Source organism: Papio anubis, chromosome 2 (assembly GCF_008728515.1).
Source record: "Papio anubis isolate 15944 chromosome 2, Panubis1.0, whole genome shotgun sequence".
Lineage (NCBI taxonomy): Eukaryota > Metazoa > Chordata > Mammalia > Primates > Cercopithecidae > Papio > Papio anubis.
Window position 1 is genome coordinate 141283592 of NC_044977.1, and position 22322 is coordinate 141305913.

The following is a 22322-nucleotide window of genomic DNA, read 5'->3' on the forward strand; positions in this document are numbered from 1 at the left end:
GTACGATCTTAGCTCACTGCAACCTCTGCCTCCCGGTTCAAGCAATTCTCCTGCCTCAGCCTCCCAAGTAGCTGGGACTACAAGGCGTGCGCCCCCACGCCTGGCTAATTTTTGTATTTTTAGTAGAGACGGGGTTTCACCATGTTGGCCAGGCTGGTCTCAAACTCCTGACCTCAGGTGATCCACTCGCCTCAGGCTCCCAAAGTGCTGGGATTACAGACATCAGCCACTGAGCCCGGACCGGTGTGCTGTTTTTAAAGTTACCTTACACGTGAGGTAACCACGTTGCCTGGGACACATAGCTGGTAATCTCTGTGTGTTTTCAATTCTCATCAAGTAATCAGTGAACAGGATAAGTGGTCTGAAGAACTGCAATTTATAAACTTGCTTTTGGGTAAGGATCTTTCCAAGTGGGAAAATAGACCCAGTCAATCTGAAACCTCAATTTCGTTATATTAGGATAAGAAATTATTATGTAAACTTGCCTTCCTCTGGTGTATCTTGCACTACATACACCTGCCTTTTTCAGTTTATTTGAAAAATTTCAGCTTATCTTAGCTAAAGCATAAATGTGAAGTGAAATTGAGATTAAATTTGTAAGATTGCCTTGTTACTGTCTTCTTTCTTCCCACCTAATTCCTGACAAAGTCCTCTGCTGTTATTCTGCTTTCCCCAGGCCCCCCCAAGGGTGCAGGGTTTGTTTGTTTGGTTTTGTTTTGTTGTCATAAGCTATATAACCAGGGCAAGACACTTAACCTCTCTTGGCCATTTTTTTAAATTTGAAAATTGAAGTACTGAAGTAGATCTCAACACCAAATTCCTATACATCTGTATAAAACACAATTTTACTGGAAGAATCACATTTATGAGTCACCTGTTGCTTATATACATTATATACTTTAATATATTAAAAATTAATTTTATTCCTAAATTTTATGAGCTGTTTAAAAGACAAAATTCATCAGCATTTTCTAATACTATTTTTTTAAATGCTTAGGGAAAAGTGTCAACAGCACACTCTCTTTCAAACAGATCTGCTCTTAGCAACTCAAGAGTAATAAAGGAGTTGTAATTGTTTTTTTCCTCTTGTAAGAGTTGCTAGTACACAGAACAGACAAGTATGGCCAGTGGCCCAAGGGAGTGTTGGAAGCAATCTCCCTAGGCCTTAATATTTTTGTTTCTTAACCAAGCAATCAAGTGCTGGCTCCATCCATTCTAGACAACTCTCAAACAGGTTAAATAGCTACCTGATCTGAGCAGCCTATAACCACAAAGCAATAGGCTTGTCTTAAACAATTATAACCCTGAATGAGAAGGAGGTTGGGTGGAAGTGGTCAATAAAGGAAAAAGGGGTTAACAGATGACAAAATGGTCAGGGAGTAGATATCAAGTGAGGAAGTTCCAAGATAGGAAATGTGACACACAAGTTGGACCAGAGTACTTTTCTGGGAGTTTAATCCATGCTCTCCTTCTTCCCTTCCCCTCCTCATCATCCCCCTTTCTCACCCCCTTCCCCAACTCTCTTCCCTAATTATGGTGAGGTTCATGGAGAAAATGAGGCCAATTTAGAGGAGAGTTCTGATTCTCTCATTTGAATCCCTGAAGCCAATTCTACATTGGACTTTCTCAGTTACATGAACTAATTAATCCTTCCAGGGAGTTGGTGGGGACAAAATAGTAAACTGGGTTTCCCTGGCAATTTGAACAGTTCTATTATGGTTAATTACTCTAATAAAGCTAAATATGTAAATTTTTCTCTACTCAGAATTCCAAGAATTTAAATAGATTTTCGTTTAATGTGAAAATCAAAATCAGTTGTCACTGTAAATTAAGGATAATGTAGGCGTGCTATTGCCTGGTTTGCTCTGAGAAAATCTGGCAATTAAAACCAGTTATTTTATATTATACTCAAAGATTTAACACTTCCTTCTAAAAGAAATTCATGCAAAAGATTGTAAAGTGGTAACAAGAAAGGATATGTTGCATTGATAAGACTGGGACAATTAAGTCAGTGTTTTCTTAGAAACATAATCTCCCTCTCATATCATTCTTTTTATCTCCTGAGATCCCATTTTGCTGAATTTGTGTTAAGTCATTCTATACATGTGATGCATCTAGGACGAGTCATCAATCTTCTTCTGCATTCTGCTGTGGTATGGCGCTACTCAGTGTAGACCAGCGGTCCCCAACCTTTTCTGGCACCAGGGACTGCTTTTATGGAAGACAAATTTTCCATGAACAGACCGGGGGGGTTGGGGGGATGGTTTCGGGATGAAACTGTTCCACCTCAGATCATCAGGCATTAGGATTCTCAAAAGGACCACACAACCCAGATCCCTCGCAGGCACAGTTCACAATAGGATTCGGGCTCCTATGATAATCTAATGCGCTGGTCTGACAGGAGGCAAAGTTCAGGAGGTAATGCTTGCTTGCCTGCCACTCACCTCCTGGTGTGTGGCTGGGTTCCTCATAGGCCACAGACCACTACTAGTCCATGGTCCAAGGATTGGGGACTCCTGGTCTATACACCACAGACTAACAGTATTTACATTATTTTGAGGCTTGTTTGAAATGCAAATTACCTGGCACCATTTCAGATCAACTAAATCAGAACCATTAGGAGTGGGATCCAGAAATTTGTCCCAGTGATTTTTAAGCACATTAAAATTTTAAAACCACTACTGTTTGTCTGTGTGCTTTTTTATTCTGCTCATGCTTAACATAGGCAAAAGAAAACGTTCTATTAGTCTTGATATAGAATGGATGACTTTACAGCTTTCTACTGTATCTGAAACCAGTTCATATTTTTCTTCAAGATACAGTTTGGAGCTGGGTCTGTCTCTTTTTTGTTGTTGTTTTCTGTTTTGAGACAGGGTCTTGCTCTGTCACCTGCAGTGGTACAATCTTGGCTCACTGCAGCCTCAACTTCCTGGGCTTAAGCAATCCTCCTGTCTCAGTCTCCCAAGTAGCTGGGCCTACAGGTGCATGCCACCATGCTTGGCTAATTTTTTTTTTTGTAGAGATGGAATTTCACCATGTTGCCCAGACTGGTCTTGAACTCCTGGGCTCAAGCAATCCACCCATCTTGGTCTCCCAGCCAGGAGCCACTGCACCTGGCCTGTGGATCTATTTGTTTCTATTTGCTTTTCTGAAGCCTAGGGGAAAAGGATCCAGCTGAATTTTTTTAAAAAGTCTGCTCTTTGCTCTTTCTTCTGAGATTGTTAAATTGTCTATACCAGTTAATAGAGGGAAAGCATTCATTTTGTTTCTCTCCAGATTTAAGGACGTTAGTGTGTTTCAGGAATTCTGCAGGTTGGGGGTAAAGACGGACAGTGATGGAAACTGTTCCACTTTGCACCACTCCAGCATAGAATACATCACAGAGCTATTGACAGTTCAGCAGCACTGAAGCACAAGTAGACTGTGAGGCTTGAGAAGTAGTGTAAGGTCCAAGAGGGTGATAAGACTTGAGTGCCAGGCTGACAGTGGGTGGTAAACACTGGTCAGGTTAAGAAGCCATTAAAAAGTAATGACAATAATTTTTATAATGCAAAATTTTGCAAGTATAGTTACCATATAAAGTGCTCTAGTGTAGATTTAATTCCACAAAGTAGGAGTTCCTTTCAAATCAGCTTAATAAAAGTTTATTTTCACAATGCTACAGAGGTAAGTCCCCAAACTTTACAATCCTCATTTGTTTCTTTCAAAAAGTACTCTTTTTAAAAAAAAGGCTTTAGAATACCACACCATGTTTAAAATCCTGTAAGCTATTTTTGAAACCTAAATTAAATTCTGACAATGATAAAATGTTTGCCAGTCAATCAAAGTCCCAAACTAATTAACATTCAAAGTAAGAAAGGATCATCATTGGGATCTCATTATATTTTGATAGCTATAAAGGCTGACTGACTCCTGTCATTAATAGTGTTAGTATCATAAGCAAATAAATCACTTATATTCTAGCAAAAGAAATAAGCATATTTGTCTTGCACTTCTTACACACTGAGGTATAAAGCCATGTTTTACCAATTTTTTTTATTAATGTACCAAATAATTTCTTCCACAATGACAACTGTGTTAAAAACCCCCACAGCATTAGCCAACCTGCTGGCATGTTCTATGGTCTTCTAATTAATATAGTGCACAGACATTTATAAACTACACTGCCACAGTAATTTACAACTAATAAATATTGAAATGTTGGAAATATAACAAAACTACATTCTAAATAGTTTACTTTCCCTTTTTCCTTATATTATTACTTTTATATTCATTCTTCCCACTCATTTTTTCACTAGACTCTATTAAAGTCAAGATTTAAATATGGCTAAGCATAAGACAAAACAGATGAGTGTCAACAATATAGCTGAATTTTATCAGTATCTAAGCCACTTAAAGCTATTCTCCAAAAGACAAGTTATTCAACCCAAGGCAAACAGAGAAAGTTGTATTTGAATCTCAGGTTCTTTATATTTTTAACTGTCAGGTCCACAGGAACATCCAAGGCTCAAGTTTTGAATGTCTACATGTCATGAAGTTAATTGTGGCACTAGTGGAATGTCGATCACTGAAGATGAACCCCTAGACACATTCAGCAAGACATTCAACTTGCAGAAGGCAGGGAATTTGGAGTGGTACACAATCAGATAACAAGATTTCAAGCTCTAGTCAAAGATGATGTTATACCTGAATAACAATTTCTAAGGAAGTTGAGTAACAATCTCTAAGGACTCTTGTCACTATATGAAGAACTGAGGTTAATGGCCCCACACTCTTAATTAAAAGGACAGTAATTTAATCAATTTTCTGCAGTAAATTATTAAACTAACTTCCTAGCATCTGGAGATTACAGTATGTTCCACCTTGAAGCTATCACAATCAAGACCATTACCTGACATGCATTCAACAAATATTCAATGACAAACTATAAGGTTAAATGTTACAGAAAGTTAGGTCTTTAACACCTAAGTGTTAGGTGGACTCAATGTTGAACCTTTCTGAGTGTCAACATGACACTTAAAGGAAATGCTCATGGAACATTTCAGATTTCATATTTGGGATGCCCAACTGGAAGTATAATGCAAATATTCCAAACTTTGAAAAAATTATGAAATCTGAAATATTTCTTGTCCCAAGCATTTTTGGAAAAGGGATACTCAACCTGTACCTTTATAATTTTTCCCTAAATCACTTTTGGCTCTACCACTTCTATTCCTATATGGAAGCTGAAGTATGTTATGACTGCTGTTACATGACTATTTTTCTACATTCTGGTTCTATTTCTGCTAAGTTATTCTTACAGTTTTTAATAATTTGAGTTTTTTAAAAAACTGCCTTTTTAGAACTCTGAAACAGTATTTAAAAATTAAATTTAAAAAATTTTAAGTTTTGTTCATCATATACAATAAAATTCTGATATATGATGTTAAACAAATTATTAGTCAGGTAATTTCTGTTCACCTAATATCAATGCTGTAAAGAGGTTCAAGTGAACTTTCTTTAGTGAGGTGAGTTTCAATGATCCTACAGATGGTAAATGAACCTATTATTTGTATATCTAAAGTGTGTGTACTCTTATGAAATTATCCATAAATCAAAAACAAAAATTTCAGCAGACAATTGTTAAATATAATGTTAACAGGTACACTGAGCAATAAATTGAAACTTTTAAATTTAACTCATATCTGCTTAGTTTTTTATTTAGTTAAGTATAAAGGCCCAGTTAATTAATCAACTCATTAGATTGGTCAAGGCATGACACTTGAACTACACAATAGGATTTAAAAAGCAGTTGGTTTTTTTTAGTAGTTCTCTGGTAATCACACGCACATACACACATACACAAAAATTTGTAGAGTACTCTGAATATAGGATTTCCCCCATAATCTTGCATCTGCTATATTTTGTAAACTATATAAACCGGACATGGCCAAATTAGAGATGTCTGATAAACTCTTATAAAGTATTTGGGAACTTCAACTGGATTCCCAAAGAATCAATTTTAAACTATAAAAAACAAACATTTATATAAAAGCACAACAGATTTAACAGACATCTTTGGAAAAAAAATCAAATTGTAACTCAATTTTCTACTTTTTCAAATATGACTAAGAAAAAAAGTTACAGGTAGTAATGTCTACCTGAAAAAAAAAAAACAACACCACACATTAACTGGGTGATTTTGTGGGGGGTGGGGAAAACTATACAGTATTATTGCACTCCATGAATGTGCAGAATTCCAAAATATGCCAGCACTGAAAAACTATCTTGCATTGAGGTTTTCCAAGAGGTACAACGAGCCTGCCAAGAAAGCATCTGGTCTGTACTAACAGCTTGCTGTCTTCAGTACAGGCCTTCATAATGTCAGTCACGCTGCTCTTGCAATGATCTCTTAATGCCTGAAAGATATACAGAAAAAAGAATATTTTATTTCAAAAATCACTCATAAAAACTCTTTAGAACGTCAATTCATTGATCAGAAAGAAACTGAGAACAACTCCGCTAAGCAAAAGTTAATTAATACCTCTCTGTGTTCACACATTAGCCTATAAATTTTTTATCTTGAGTATGTTCAAAGAATTTGCATACTCTCAGGAACTAATTACTTGAAGGTAAGGACAGGAAGTACACACACCTCTAGCATAATATATCAACTCTGGCCATTAGGAATTTAGAGTAAAGAAAATAAGGTTTTCAGACCCAATTATTAAGCCTTGAAGATAAAATTACTAACAACCTGACTTTATTTTGGCAGGTCCAAACTCTCTTCATACACTTCAACATTTTAATGAAGAATACATCCCTCTGTTTAATCTTAAATTGAGGACTCAAGTGATAATTGTCAGGCCTCTGAGCCCAAGCCAAGCCATCACATCCCCTGTGACTTGCACTTATACGCCCAGATGGCCTGAAGTAACTGAAGAATCACAGAAGTGAAAATGCCCTGCCCCGCCTTAACTGATGACATTACCTTGTGAAAGTCCTTTTCCTGGCTCATCCTGGCTCAAAAAGTCCCTCCACTGAGCACCTTGTGACTCCCACTCCGGCCCGCCAGAGAACAACCCTCCTTTGACTGTAATTTTCCTTTACCTACTCAAATCCAATAAAACGGCCCTACCCTTATCTCCCTTCGCTGACTCTCTTTTCAGACTCAGCCCGCCTGCACCCAGGTGATTAAAAAGCTTTATTGCTCACACAAAGCCTGTTTGGTGGTCTCTTCACACAGACGCGCATAACAATAATATACATAATATTTACCAACTTGCTGAGTCGTAAGAATAAACAGGAACCTATACATTAGCTATATTTTAAACAACTTACAAAAGAGTTTTCAGTGCTGATAGGTGGTGCTATGATCGATGGTGTGGGATTGAATCCATATGCACATTGAGCTTCATTTCATTGTCAAGAATTTGAACAAGTTGTTGCATGGATGGAAGATGACCAGATTCCAGCTTAGACCACACAGGTACATCTATAAAAATAAATGGCACCGCCCCCCAAAAAATTAAAGATAATTTTATAATATGCATTCATCCCACAAATATTTATCATCTATGTACACAACTGGGGATACAAAAGTAAGCAAAAAAGTACACTGCTTGCTCTTAGGGAATTTACATTCCAGTAGGGAAAATGTCAAAAGAACTACACAAATGGCTACAAAATTACAACTGTGTACTCAGAGCTAAAACTGAAAGGCACTACTGTACTAGGAGGGACATACACACAAGGCTGTCCCTGTCTAGTCAGATAAAGAGTATCATTTAAATGAGATCTAAAAGATAAAGAAAAATTACCATGACAGAGTGGGGATTCATGAGAGTAGAAAACCTTTGAGGGAGAGAACAGAAATGTAAAGACCAGAAAGGAGCTTGGCACATGAAATTAAGAGAAAATCAGCATAGCTGAGAGAAATATAGAAGAGGAGTGATATAAGGGAAGATGGGAAGGTGGAAAGGATTAGACTGGGGTCAATAAACTGTAAAGGGACAGAGAATAAACATTTTGGGCTAGGGAAGATACACAGTCTCTGACACAGCTATTCAACTCTTGTAGCCTAAAAATGCAGTTGTAGCAATGCATAAACAAATGGACATGGTTTATTAATAATAAATCTTTATTTACAAAACAAGCAGCAGAGGATAAGATCCATAAGACCTTTGTTTGCTAACCGCTAAACTAGATAATACAGAGCCTTTTGGCCACATTAAATGTTCTAGTCTTTATCTTGAGAAAAAAGTCAAGTCATTTAATGAATGGGGAACACTCAAGCAGCAAGATAAAATTTGCATTAAAAAAGTTATTGTTTAGGCTGGGCGCAGCTGCCTGTAATCCCAGCACTTTGGGAGGCCTAGGCGGATGGATCATGACATCAGGAGATCAAGACCATCCTGGCTGACAGAGTGAAACTCCGTCTCTACTAAAAATACAAAAAATTAGCCAGGCGTGGTGGTGGGCGCCTGTAGTCCCAGCTACTTGGGAGGCTGAGACAGGAGAATGGTGTGAACCCGGGAGGCAGAGCTTGCAGTGGAGATTGCACCACTGCACTCCAGCCTAGGCAACACAGCTAGACTCCGTCTCCCAAAAAAAAAAAAAAATTCATTGTTTAGAACAGATATTGGTCAATTTTTCTGTAAGAAGGCAGATGCTAAATATTTTACGCTTTGTGGACCAAGAGATAAAAATCAAGAACATTATATAGGTACTTATATAATATAAATTTCTATGAATTTTTCATTGATGCAACTCAAAACTTTAGTTATAAGCACAGAAGTTTGAATTTCATATAGTTTCCATGTGTCACAAAATATTTTACTTTTATTTTTTTAACCAAAAAGTGTAAAAAACGTTGTTAGCTCATAGGCCATATTTGCCAACCCCTGGTTTAGAGAATGTAGAAAAGGGTAATAAGTTAATTGTGGCCTGGACTAGGGTGGTGGCAGTTAAGATGAACAGAAGGTAGATTTTTGAAAAATTTAGGAGGTGGAATTGAGAAGACTTGGTAATCCATTAAATAGGGGGACTAGGGAAGATGATGATGTTATCATAGGTTTCTGGCATGGGCAACTGAGTAGACAAATGATGGTGTCATTAAATAAATGAGAAATGTCAGAGGAGGAGCAAAAGAGTTTACAGACATTATAGGAAGGAGAAGTAAGCAAGCGTTTATTTTAGACTAGGTTATGTTTAAGATTCCTGAGCACAGCATTTTAGGAGAGAGACTGACAGATATACATTTAGGGATCATCATACAGATGTTATTTTAAAGCCATGGGAGTACATAAAGTTCACAGAGACAATCTGATATAAGAAGAGGGCCGGCCGGGCGCAGTGGCTCAAGCCTGTAATCCCAGCACTTTGGGAGGCCGAGACGGGTGGATCACGAGGTCAGGAGATCGAGACCATCCTGGCGAACAGGGTGAAACCCCGTCTCTACTAAAAAATACAAAAAACTAGCCGGGCGAGATGGCGGGCGCCTGTAATCCCAGTTACTTGGGAGGCTGAGGCAGGAGAATGGCGTAAACCCGGGAGGCGGACCTTGCAGTGAGCTGAGATCACGCCACTGCACTCCAGCCCGGGCGACAGAGCGAAACTCCGTCTCAAAAAAAAAAAAAAAAAAAAAGAAGAGGGCCAACTCCTCAAGGAATTCAAAGACGTGAAGTTCCAGTAGAGGTAAAGAGATTAAGCTGAGGGAGCAAATTTTAAAAAAAATAAGTTAAAATTTTCTAAATTATTCTATCTCCTGAATTTTCAAATAAACTTATTTTTATACAAACACTAAAGAAGTTTCTCTTATTATAAAAGATGAAAGCTTGATACTTGATTATAAATCATTTAAAATCTATCACAAAATGCAAACTATTCAGAACCTACCATTTAAAGTTATCTCAAATGCACCTGTTGACATACACTGGTTCTCAATCATGTTGCTCAAGAAGAAAACCATCATACATGCATAGACCTAAAAGAAAATATAATTAAGCACAACAGGCAAAGTCATTTTTGGCAAATGCTCTTTTCAATCTACTTTAAAAGTTCCCATAAAAACTATTACTGCTATTCCGTATGTTCGGATAACATACATAAAGCAAAAGTAAACCAATATTAATTTGCAGCTCTACACATGCTGAAGCATTTATAGATGATATTCATAATGTACACAGAATTTCTAAGAGATTTCATAATAGCCTTAATAAGCTAAACAAAAATATACAAGCATAAGAGTTCACTTTACCATTTTTATAATATATGAATTCATAAGAGACTTGTGATGCAAAATTAGTAACTCCATATAATATTCAATACAACCTGTATATGTTTCAAACAAATCATTTTAAGTCAAACTAATAAAGTCCGCTAGAAAGCACAGGCATATCAAAGCACATTCATTCACCTTTCAAAGGCAAATCTATACTCTCCTAAAAGTGGCGAGGTGTTTCTTGTTGGCCAGCAAAGTTTTACTTTAACAAAATCACCGGACTAAAAGTAGGATGCAGTGAGAATGCCAATTCACAGCAAGCTGTTTCAGAAAAATAAATCAAATGTTCACAGCAGATGAGAAAGAGCTTTCCCTACTACCCCACAGGAGCTAGGTGGGGTTTGTTTTTACAGGAATTACTCTACCATTTGGGAATGTTAAGTATATTTTCATGGGAACAATACAAAAGGAAATGTCATAAAACCTACCAGGTAGAGATATATTTCCATTAGAGATACCGCTTGAAGATATTTACATTAAGAAGTCCTGCCTGTTACTAGAAAGAAATGGTTACCAAAGAAAAAGAAGTACAGCTACGCAGGAGTCCGCTAAAGGTATTCAGCCTAGAATTAAAGGACAAGACCAGATAGAAGACTCCAAAAAAGAAGACTTCATAAAAGGAAGCCTAGAAAAATCTAATCCATGAGAAAAATAAAAATTAAACCCATTTCAGACAGGATGGTAAGCCCTCCAGAAAAAATTATTTTAAGTAAAATAAATTAAAATAAGAGTAATCTAGAAAGAATGTATGCGGCAATAAGACCCTACAAAGGAAAAGAGAAACAGCACAAAATTCTTAAGTATATTTATATTGTTTCTTTCAGGCAATTATTCAAACAGATCCATAAACAGAAGAGGCAAAGGACAAAGAATTTAAAAAGAGACAGATGAGTTTTGATAAGAACAAGTTAATGGGAATCCCCTTTTTAATGTGAATCAACCCACTAATATGACATTAATTGGTTTAAAAGGTCTACATTATGTATATATGTTTTGTCGGATATGATTTGACCTAAGTAATACAATCAAAATCAGATAACAAATTATTTTGTGCCCAGGTTATACTAAACTAACACCTCCCTGTCCCCCAAAATTAAAAAGGATAAGACCTAATCATTCTTAATATATCAATATGGAAATGAAGGTCAAGGGAGGTTAAGTGACTTCCCCAGAGATAAAACGGGTATAAATTAATATAATACATGTTAACAGTTGAATCAATAACAAGTATTCAAAATAAGAAAATTTATTAGAATATTTCATTGACAATGTAAAAACCTACAGTTACCAAAGCTATTAAGTTACATACCTTATTTTCTTGGCCCCACTGCCAGATGCTAGGAGCTTGCATGCCAAAGAAAGCAAAAGGATCCTTGCCAACAATTATTAAGCCTATTAATACTAGTTTGAAGACTGATAGGAAAGATGCTATGTGTCTATCAAAAGAAAAGAAAGAAAATAATCAGAAGCCACAATTTCAAACCTACTTTAAAATTTAGTAATTCAAGTGTATGTAAAGATTTTCTAGACACCAAATCTAAAAGTTACTTATAGAAAAAGCAGGCTGGGAACAGTGGCTCAAGCCTGTAATCCCAGCACTTTGGGAGGCCGAGGCGGGCGGATCACGAGGTCAGGAGATCGAGACCATCCTGGTTAACACGGTGAAACCCCGTCTCTACTAAAAATATTTTAAAAATTGCCGAGTGTAGTGGCGGGCGCTTGTAGTCCCAGCTACTCAGGAGGCTGAGGCAGGAGAATGGCGTCAACCCGGGAGGCGGAGGTTGTAGTGAGCAGAGAGCAGGGAACGGGACACCACACTCGGGGATAGAGAAAAAAACACTCTCTCATAAAAAAAAAAAAAAAAAAAAGAGAAAGCAATTAAAGTTTATTGTGCAATTTTAAAACAAAAAAGTTTAATATATTTAAAATAAACTGAAAAATTAACCCACAAATTTATATAGAATTGGTCTTTAAAAATACTATTATTTTATGAAACACAGAATACCAGTTTCTGTAAAAATTTAGGATTGTTATTCTATTTCTACAATTAAAAATACATAGGAAAATACATCTTTAGAAGGGTTGCCATCTCTGAAATGACCCTATTTCTTCTTAAAGAAAAAGCCTTCTATATTGGGTCAAATAAACTTGTTATATATAAAACAGCATTCTCTGTATATTATTACAACCAACTAAGTAATTACAATAACTAAGGACAGCTAATTAAACCAATTCACAAACATTTATAAAATCAAATAAATTACTTTCCTTTTAAGTTATTAAAATTTCTTACCTATATATTGGTTGAGGGAGGTAATTCTCTCCTTCAATGCGGATGTCTGGGTACCGCTGGCTGATAACCCGCATGTACTCCTCAAACACCCGCCTATAACCTCAGGAGACACTGCAGAAAAAGTAAGTGTTTCTATTAAGTCATTTAGCATATACCTAGATTTATTTTGTAGTTAGATAAAGCCTAAAAATTATCAAGATGACAAATTTTTCTCAAAATCAGTCACAAATTCATAATAATTGAACCAGGATGACAAATACATGGAGTTTTTTTTATAATACATTTCACATATTTCAGTTACCACCCCCTCAAATCCTTCCATTAAGACATTAAACTATATATGCCAGTAATGCGGCCTGATTTTTTTTAAGTTAAAAAGAAAAAAAGAACATTAAACTTTATAGATTTGGGTTACTGTTGGACAACAGCAAATACCTATTCACATTCAGCATACTTTGAGCTCTCACACAGATTTGGCCATTTTGGGGGAGTATCAATTACTTGCATAAACAGTGAAATGAAAACAACTCTTCTTATTCATCTGAGCTAGAGACTTTCAAATTTGGGACACAAGACTTTAAAAAAAAAAAAAAAAAATCAAGGCATGAGAGAATAAAACTCTGGTTCTTATTCCCATTCTGCCCCTAACCAGGCAAACTTGTTTGCCCAAGCACAACAAAAGGAACTTAGACCTAGATCCCTTCTAACTCTAAAATTGGATTCTACTTTGCAAAGGAAAATGAAGATTGGGAACATAATTTTCAGTAATATGGACAGAAAATCCTTATCATTACTCTAGAGAAGAAAGTCTCTAAAGTCTCTTAAGCAACTCACTTTCAGATATATGTTGCACCAGCAAAAAAAAAAAAAAAAAAAAAAAAGGAAATATGCCACCAGAGTGCATATGAGAGAAAAAAGAAGATGGTACCATTATATCAACAGAAGAGCTTACAAATTCAGGTAATATTGTTAAACACTAAAGTTCACTAAATTCTAAGTTAAGGAACAGATAAGTATAAGGTACCACTTGGTACAGAGGAAGTAGGGTCAGTAATTAAGTTACAGTAAAACCTGAGGTGCCAGCTTTGTCAATCAAGGAAAAAAAACGATAACCACTACTACCAACCCAAAGGAACAGCATGGAGTTTCTATCTGACAGGGTAAAATGGTAAAAAATATTAGTAGATCTCAATTTAAGAAAACCTGTTTTTTTTGGGGGGGGTGGGGGAGCGGTAAGTGAGAAATTCACCAGTCTTTATAGTGAATATTTCCTTTACATTTAGAATGAATGTCCCTTACAAGTCTAAATATTTTGCAAAGAGACGCAAATCTCTATACTAAAGTGAACTTATAAATCTCCAAATACTATCCTTAACATCCACCTAATGTTTTATTATTACCATTGTTGTACTTTTTATTCTGTCTCACTACATGCTGGGCTTTTCTGAGTTCAAATTACTAATTTAATATAATTTCAAATTTACAGGAAAGGTGCAAGAATAGTATAAAGATCTTACATAAACACTTCATCTAGATTCATCACATATTAATATTCTGCCACAATTGCTTTCTCTGCAAAAATTTTTATAAATCCTTTCTTTACACCAAAAAAGCAAAAGCAAACATAAAAAAAGTTTAATATTGCTTTTTACAAAAACAATCTAGATAACCTAGAAGCCTAACTACCTTAAAATCAAGAAATGCCACCAGATATCAATGCCCAAGTTTGCACTGGTGTTTACAATGGAATTGATTATCTAAAATAACTGTATCTTTCTAACCTTTAATGCAGTAATTTGAGAACTAGAGACTTGGTTAGTCAAAACTTGTATTTTATAGATGAAGGGGGGAAAATGAAACCCAGAGAGATAAAGTGACTTTTCCAAAGTTATGCATCCAATGTATTATTTCACTCACTCAAATATTTACTGAATGCTTACTACATGGTAAGCACTGTAGTAGGCAGCGAGTATTTAGTGGTGAGTAACACAGATACGGTCCTGTCCTCACTTAGTGCCAGGGCTGGGACCAGAACATAGTCTTTGTGATTTGGGTTTCTAGGCCCTTTCCACGAGACCCCAAATTTAACAATTTGATGATTCAAGAGCTATCCTTCATATGTCCAGGAAGTAAGTTCCCTTTGTCCACAATGCCACCATCGGGTACCCATAAAATTGGCCTCCTGGGTTTTTCCATGATGAAGATACAGAGATTCTTCTGAGAGGACCAAGCTTATGAGCCCTAAGAAGTACCTTAAGGGAAACCCTAAGAGACTCAACCAGAGATGTGCATATGCGCAGGCTGAACTAACAGTCAGATTCCCCCTAGTTACCCACTTTTCTGGCTAATGTGTTTAGAAGCATAAATCTACTTGGTTCATCAGGCCCTAAATCTTCAGTTAAGTCTTAGACCTTTGTGTGAAACTCCAAATAGAATTTAGCTAATAATCTCAGATTCCAAAAAGGACTTTAAAACGGAACTTTTCTTTCTTCTGAAAAATAAAGCAGTTTATGAGACGGCCACAACATATTTTTAGACAAGTTTACTTATGCTTATTCCTCCTTATATTTGCTTCCAGACTTGTGAAGAAAAACCAAGGAACTTTTTTTCCTATATAATTGCTTTCCCTAAAATAATTTTTCTCTTCTGAAGCAGCAATCACTACTACTAACAGATGTTTTCCAAAATGTAACATACCAAGGTGGACAAATGTTAAAGGTATACATGGTAAAGAGCTAGTAACCATCACCTCTACCACCTCACCCAGTTCTTTCAAATGATTCCACTCTTTCTAGGTCAATGAGTTAAAACTGCCTCTCCCAGTACACCTCCAAAGAAATATATGAACATAAAAATGTTGCATCAGCTGCCTATCCTTCTGCCCCTGGGCTAAATGTCCTTAGTAATCAAACCTAACTCCTGAAAAGAAATCTTTTTTTTTTTTTTTTTTGAGATGGAGTCTTGCTCTGTTGTCCAGGCTAGCATGCAGTGGCGCGATCTCGGCTCACTGCAAACTCTGCCTCCCGCGTTCAAGCAATTCAACTGTCTCAGTCTCCTGAATAGTTGGGATTACAGGCGCCTGCCACCATGCCCAGCTAAATTTTTTTTGTATTTTTAGTAGAGATGGGGTTTCACCATGTTGGCCAGGCTGGTCTTGAATTCCTGACCTCATGATCCACCCGCCTCGGCCTCCCAAAGTGCTGGGATTATAGGCGTGGGCCACCACATCCGGCCGAAATGAAATCTTAAGTCTATCACTTTGCAAATCCCTTTCTAGTAATACAGAGATATCTTACTATATGAAATCAACTGTTGCAATTGCTTGATTTAAAATATTTTGGAAACTACTTTTCTAAAAGAAGATCTTGCTTATATATTAGATGATCTATGCATAACAGAAAGGAAATTTTGAAAATACAGCAAAATCTCTTGTCCATGCTATTTTAAATTGATTTTGTGCTTTTTAAAGTCTATCATAGGCTGGGCATGGTAGCTCACATTTGTAATCCCAGCACTTTGGGAGGCTGAGGCAGGAGGATCACTTGATCCTAGGAGTTCAAGACCAGCCTAGGCAATACAGTGAGACTCCGTCTCTACAAAAAAAAAAAAAAAAAAAAAGAAAAGAAAAATTACCCAGGTATGGTACCACATACCTGAAGTACCAGCTACTAGGGAGGCTGAGGTGGGAGGATCGTTTGAGTCTAAGAGGTGAAGGCTACAGTGAGCTGAGATCACACTACTGCACTCCAGACTGGATGACAGAGCAATATGTGTTCAGTGTCCTAATTCATAGTGCCAACCATCCCACTTTTACCTTCTCTATTACATTTGCTGCTAATTGGAGTCAAATGCCTACTTATATCAAACCTGGGCCAATCATAAACCCCAGTCTCTCGCATCCTCATTAAAAGACAACATGAACAAGATCGCAGATATTTACTGTTACAAAATAAATATTTGTTTGTGGTTTTCTATTTTCACAATATCTCCAATTCACCCTCCCATTTAATTCACAATAGTTACCCACGCATAGCGTTGAGTTCCATTTATACAACGAGGCCCCATTCCTTGCCATAGCTGATGTTCCAGAAATACAAACCTGTAACAACAAGATCCAAACAGAGTTTCTTCTCTAGAAACGAAGAATTGGGATTTTAAAAAGTGACTATCAGCCAGTGCAGTGCTGTAATCCTAGCACTTTGGGAGGCTGAGGCAAGTGGATCACCTGAGATCAGGAGTTTGAGACCAGCCTGGCCAACATGGTAAAATCCTGTCTCTACTAAAAATACAAAAATTAGTAGGGCATGGTGGCACGTGCCTGTAGTCCCAGTTACTCGGGCGGCTGAGGCATGAGAATCACTTCAACCCAGGAGGTGGAGGTTGCAGTGAGCCGATACTGCACCACTGCACTCCAGCCTGGGAGACAGTAAGACTGTCTCAAAAACAAACAAACAAACAAACAGCTGCAAACACTCTGAATGCAGATAAAAAGCGTGCTCAGTTACTTATTTTTTTTTAAGTTACAAAAACAACACTACACAAGTAAGTAGTAGCTTATCAGGTTAAGGAACTACATTACATGAGACCAGGTGATTTCCCTTACAGCTGCCGCACTCTTAGAGCATTACACTGTCTACCACTGTAGAAATACACACAAAATGAGCCTAACACGTGGCTTCTAAGACGTGGAAAGTCCTGGCTTCTTTATTGGGTTCATTCAAATGTCACCTGAAATCAATCTACAATCAACAGGTAAAAGTACAAGACAAACAGGAAATAAGCAATCCTTCCACCTCAGTCTCCTCAATAACTGGTACTATTGGCATGTGCCACCATGCCCAGCTATTTTTTAATTTTTTGTCGAGATGAGATCTCACTATGTTGCCCAGGGTGATTTCAAACTCCTGGCCTCAAGTGATCCTCCCGCTTCGGCCTCCCAAAGTGCTAGGATTATAGGCATGAGTCACCATGCCTTTCCTGAATTTGTTAAAACAAACTTTTTTTTTTTTACACTTCCATAATTACTAAATAAGAGAAAAGATTTAAGACTAGTTATAAGAAACACAGGTTGGAGAGAGATGAGAGGGAAAAAAGGAACACAGACTGAGAGAAACAAATGTACTCTGAATGTAATATTCCTCACATATCCAGCCTGCTTCTCTCAAAGCAGTCCTCCAACTCAGCTCCATTATTTGCTTTTTCTATTGCAACTGGACTTATCACCACATACCCATAGCTGCCTTTCAACTATTATAATAATTGGTATGCTGCTTTCCACCTATCCTTCCTCCAATCAATTCAGCTGCCTGAGTGTAGATTCCATCATAGTATTCACCTGCGTAAAACCATTTCTCACTTTGGCTGGGTGCAGTAGCTCACGCCTGTAATCCCAGCACTTTGGGAGGCCAAGGCAGGTGTATTGCTTGAGCTCAGGAGTTTGAAACCAGCCTGAGTAACATGGTGAAACCCTGTCTCTACAAGAAATACAAAAATTAGCTGGGCATAGTGGTATGTACCTGTAGTCCCAGCTACTTGAAAGTAGACATTCAAATAGCACTTGATTAATATTGACACAGGCCCACTTTATTCAAATGACAATGAATTACAGAATCAATTTTAACAGATGTTTTATAGAAGTATTTATATGGTCTATATAATTTCAATTGTTTTCCCACTTCAAGCCCTCTGTGAAACAACTCATAAATTCTAAATTAATAATATCTATTTCTTATAAAAATGATTTTAAAATTCTTCCATCTTCTTACCTACTGGATTTTTGTTCTCTTACCTCTTTCCTAAACCTATCAAGGTTCATCTGAATTACCCTGGCTTCTTTAAATATTCTTCCTAGCTGAACTAACCATGAAAGAGAAACCCTGGATCCTAGTTCTAGCTCTGTCACTAAACAAAAATCTTAGATAAACCTACAAAGTCTACTTTTCGTATTTTCATGTGTAAGATCCTTTCTAGCTCTAAATTCTACACTACTCCCTTCTAAAATCCTCCATTAAAAACAAAACAAAACAAAACAAACCCCAAAAAAACCCCTCCATTTCTAGTCACATCTGACCTGCTTTTCCAAGCAATAAACTTCAGGTATACTTATTTTGACTACCATTTAAAATCTGACAAGCTAATCTGTAGCTTCTAAGAATTACCAGCAGGAAGGACGTGCCTTACTTGAGCTTCCTCTCACTAGTCATCCCCCACCTGCCTCCATTCACAGCTCCTAAGAATCTCCAACAGAATACCCAGCTAACTCGAATAAAGTTTTATATATCTGTTTCCTTTGTACTTGTTAGCATCCTCAATTTATAACGTTTATTATAACAGCGTCTATAAGCCCAATTTATCTTTTTCTGTGGTGCCACTACTCAAAACTGTTCAATAGCACCTTACCTTCTCTTGATCCCAAAGCCTTGGATTTTTTAAAAAATAAACATGAAGTGTACTGTCTCTTGATGAATAACTGCATGTGCTTTCTCCTGTGGCCAGGGTGGCTTGATCACCATTCATCTTTTGCATCTTGTACAAAACCAGTAACATATCTATCTGTACCTGTAACTACTGCCAGTCTTCAAGAGCAGAAGAGCCATCTTGCAAAGATCCTCTCTCCAAAAAACCTGTGAATCAATCAAGTGGCCAACACACCATGTGTTGAGAATCTTAGGGAACCTAATGAGATGAATGCACCGTCACGTTAATTTAATCTGAACCTCTCAATCATCTCTGGGTCTTTTTCTCTTAAAAAAAAAAAAAAAAAAAAGGTTCCCATCTTCTGCATAGTTTAGTGAAGAGAATGTCCCTAAAGTATTTAACCTTAGATGCATCAAATTTTACAATTACCTTCCTTTATTCACTTTTGTGCAACTGCAATTTATATGACATAACACTCCACAAAACAAATCAAAAAATGTATTAAGATGTTTGCACTATGTCCACTTTTTTTTCAGAAAACTACCTTCAGACTATTAAGTTATACTAGGCAATGCTTTCTACATATAACAAGGAAACATGCTTTAACAGTGATTTAAAATTTTAAACAAGTGTGTTTGTGCTATGGTTTGAATATGTCCTACAAAAAGCATAGGATGAAAACAATCCTAATGCAACACTGTTGGGAGGCAGGGTCTAATGGAAGGTGAGGCTGCAAGTTCAATCACCTGCTTTTGCTTGCCCTCTCTTTGACCTTCCACCATGAGCTGACTCAGCAAGAAGGCCTTCAACAAATGCCAGTACCTTGACAGTGAACTTCCCAACCTCCAGAACTATGAGAAAGAAATTTTTCTTTATAAATTACCTTGTCTGTGATATTCTATTATAGCAACACCAAACTACGACAGTTTTTTATGTATAATTCTGCTCAAAAACCTTTAAATCTTTCGGACTCTTTCATCTTCAAGAAGGTACAGTAAAAATGTGAATAATGCCAAGAACTCTAACTTAGATCTTGAAAAATAGATAAGCTGGAGTTTGTGTGTGGGGAGGGATTCTGTCTAGAGTCACAAACAATCTTTTTTTTTTTTTTTTTTTTTTTGAGACGGAGTCTCGCTGTATCTCCCAGGCTGGAGTGCAGTGGCCTGATCTCGGCTCACTGCAAGCTCCGCCTCCCGGGTTCACGCCACTCTCCCGCCTCAGCCTCCCAAGTAGCTGGGACTACAGGCGCCCGCGACCTCGCCCGGCTAGTTTTTTGTATTTTTAGTAGAGACAGGGTTTCACTATGTTAGCCAGGATAGTCTCGATCTCCTGACCTCGTGATCCACCGGCCTCGGCCTCCCAAAGTGCTGGGATTACAGGCTTGAGCCACCGCGCCCGGCACAAACAATCTTAATGAGAAATATAAAGTATCTTTTAAAAACTCTGCTTCAGAAACATGGCTTTTTGGTTTTAGACAATGTGTCTAAAGGATAAGCACTAGAGATGAACATAACCAAAAATAAACTGGGCTAATTAAAATAATAAAAGCTAAAACAAAATGAACTTTGGAGATTAGTGCAGAATATAACAAAAGTGGCTTTTTAACTATGGGCAAAATAAGAAGATGGACAAAATAGGCTTACCAGCAGTTTTAACTCTTATTTCTGTTCTAATTCAGCCAACAGGGGAAAAAACATTAAGATTTATCAGATACCTATGTCCTTGAACAAACTAGCTAGCTAGCTAAATTCTTAATAAACCCTCAAGACAATCCTTTGAAGTTCTATCATGCCCACTTTATAAATGAGCAAACAGACTCAGAGAGGTTAACTTGTTTTAGTCATATAACTAGTAGGTGGCAGATCCAGAATAAGAATCGAAATTATGGTCTCGATTCTTATTCTTATGGTCTCAGCGGCTGGGCCCTCGGAGGCGGCCAGGCCAGGCTCCGGACAACTGTGCTGCCTGCGGAGGATGGTGAGCAGTGCGGCCGGGTGGCAGGCAACGCCAGCTTCAGCAAGAGGATCCAGAGGAGCATATCCCAGAAGGTGAAGATCGAGCTGGATATGAGCGCAGGCATCTTTACATATGTGATTATCATAAAAACTTAATTCAGAGTATTCGAAACAGAAGAAAGAGAAAAGGGAGTGATGATGATGGAGGTGATTCACTTGTTCAAGGTATTGATACCCCAGAGGTTGATTTATACCAATGACAAGTAAATACACTTAGGAGATACAAAAGACACTTAAAGCCAGCAACCAACCAGGACTTAATAAAGCACAACTTGTTGAGATAGTTGGTTGCCACTTTAGGTCTATTCCAGTGAGTGAAAAAGACATCTTAACATATTTCATCTAATCAGTGAAGAATGACAAGAACAAATCAGATCTCAAGGTTGACAGTGGTGTTCATTAGAAGATGTGGAATTGAGACTAAAAACTTGGATGTTAACACTGTTTACTGCTTTTTCACATGTAGAAATGTTCTTTGTGTATTTTTTCTACAAAGGATTTTCTCTGATTTAATTTTGTTTCTGACTCTAATAATTAGTTGGAAACTGATGTAAAATGCACTTTCCTAAATTAAAAACTATTTTAAATAAAGGTTACTACTATTAAAAAAAGAAAACAAATACACACACACACACACACACACACACACACGACTCATGATGCAACAGTACTGTGGCAAGACCGTTAAATAGGGTCAGGAAATCAGCTCTCTCACTGACAAACAAGACAATAGTCAAGTCCACTAACCTGCTTTTGTCACAGTATCCACACCTGTACAATAAGTAGAATGACACCTGCAATACACAGGTAATTCTCAGAGTACTCAAGAGATAAGGCATGTAAAAGTGATACATGTATGTAGGTAGGTTATCACCATTATTAGAAAAATGTTAACAGCATTTGGATACTTTAAATGTTAGTAAAACATTTTTTAGTCTCCTTTCCTGAAGGAGTTCACAATCTAATTTCAGAGAGACAAATACACAGCAAACCCTGGGGAACAATTATAAGGTAATGCAGAAGCAAGCCCAGAAAGCAATGCACAAATTACAAACACAAATTAAAGAGCAAGGAGAGAAAGAACAATAATTTCACTGGTGTATCTTTCTATCACACTTCTCTTAGGTCATCAATTGTGTATATTCTATCCTTTTCTTCTCTCTACCAGCAAAATTGAAAATAATGAAACATGAACCCCACCTAATTGAAATATTAAGACTGTTTTTTGTTACTAAGGTGCAAATTTGAAGAAAAACCAAACACAGTGACATCCTGAATTTGTAGTGCTGAGATAACCAAATCAATCAACCTTAAGTAGTTCTGCTTAATGACATAA

At 37.1% G+C, this 22322-nt stretch overlaps 1 protein-coding gene and 1 pseudogene across 1 annotated transcript in view; one reads left to right on the forward strand and one right to left on the reverse strand.

Annotated features, from left to right (window-relative positions):
• Window positions 1-3628: 3628 nt before the first annotated feature.
• The window catches only part of SELENOT (selenoprotein T), a 33552-nt gene continuing 14858 nt past the window's right edge, over window positions 3629-22322 (reverse strand). The window contains exons 2-6 of the mRNA XM_009201521.4: window positions 12555-12665; window positions 11571-11697; window positions 9877-9964; window positions 7321-7474; window positions 3629-6398 (exon numbers count right to left, since the gene is read on the reverse strand). Coding sequence (XP_009199785.3) covers window positions 7350-7474; window positions 9877-9964; window positions 11571-11697; window positions 12555-12665 — 451 coding nt within the window. The 3' untranslated portion in view covers window positions 3629-6398; window positions 7321-7349. The remainder of the gene's footprint in view (window positions 6399-7320; window positions 7475-9876; window positions 9965-11570; window positions 11698-12554; window positions 12666-22322) is intronic.
• LOC103882275 lies at window positions 20877-21389 on the forward strand (annotated as a pseudogene).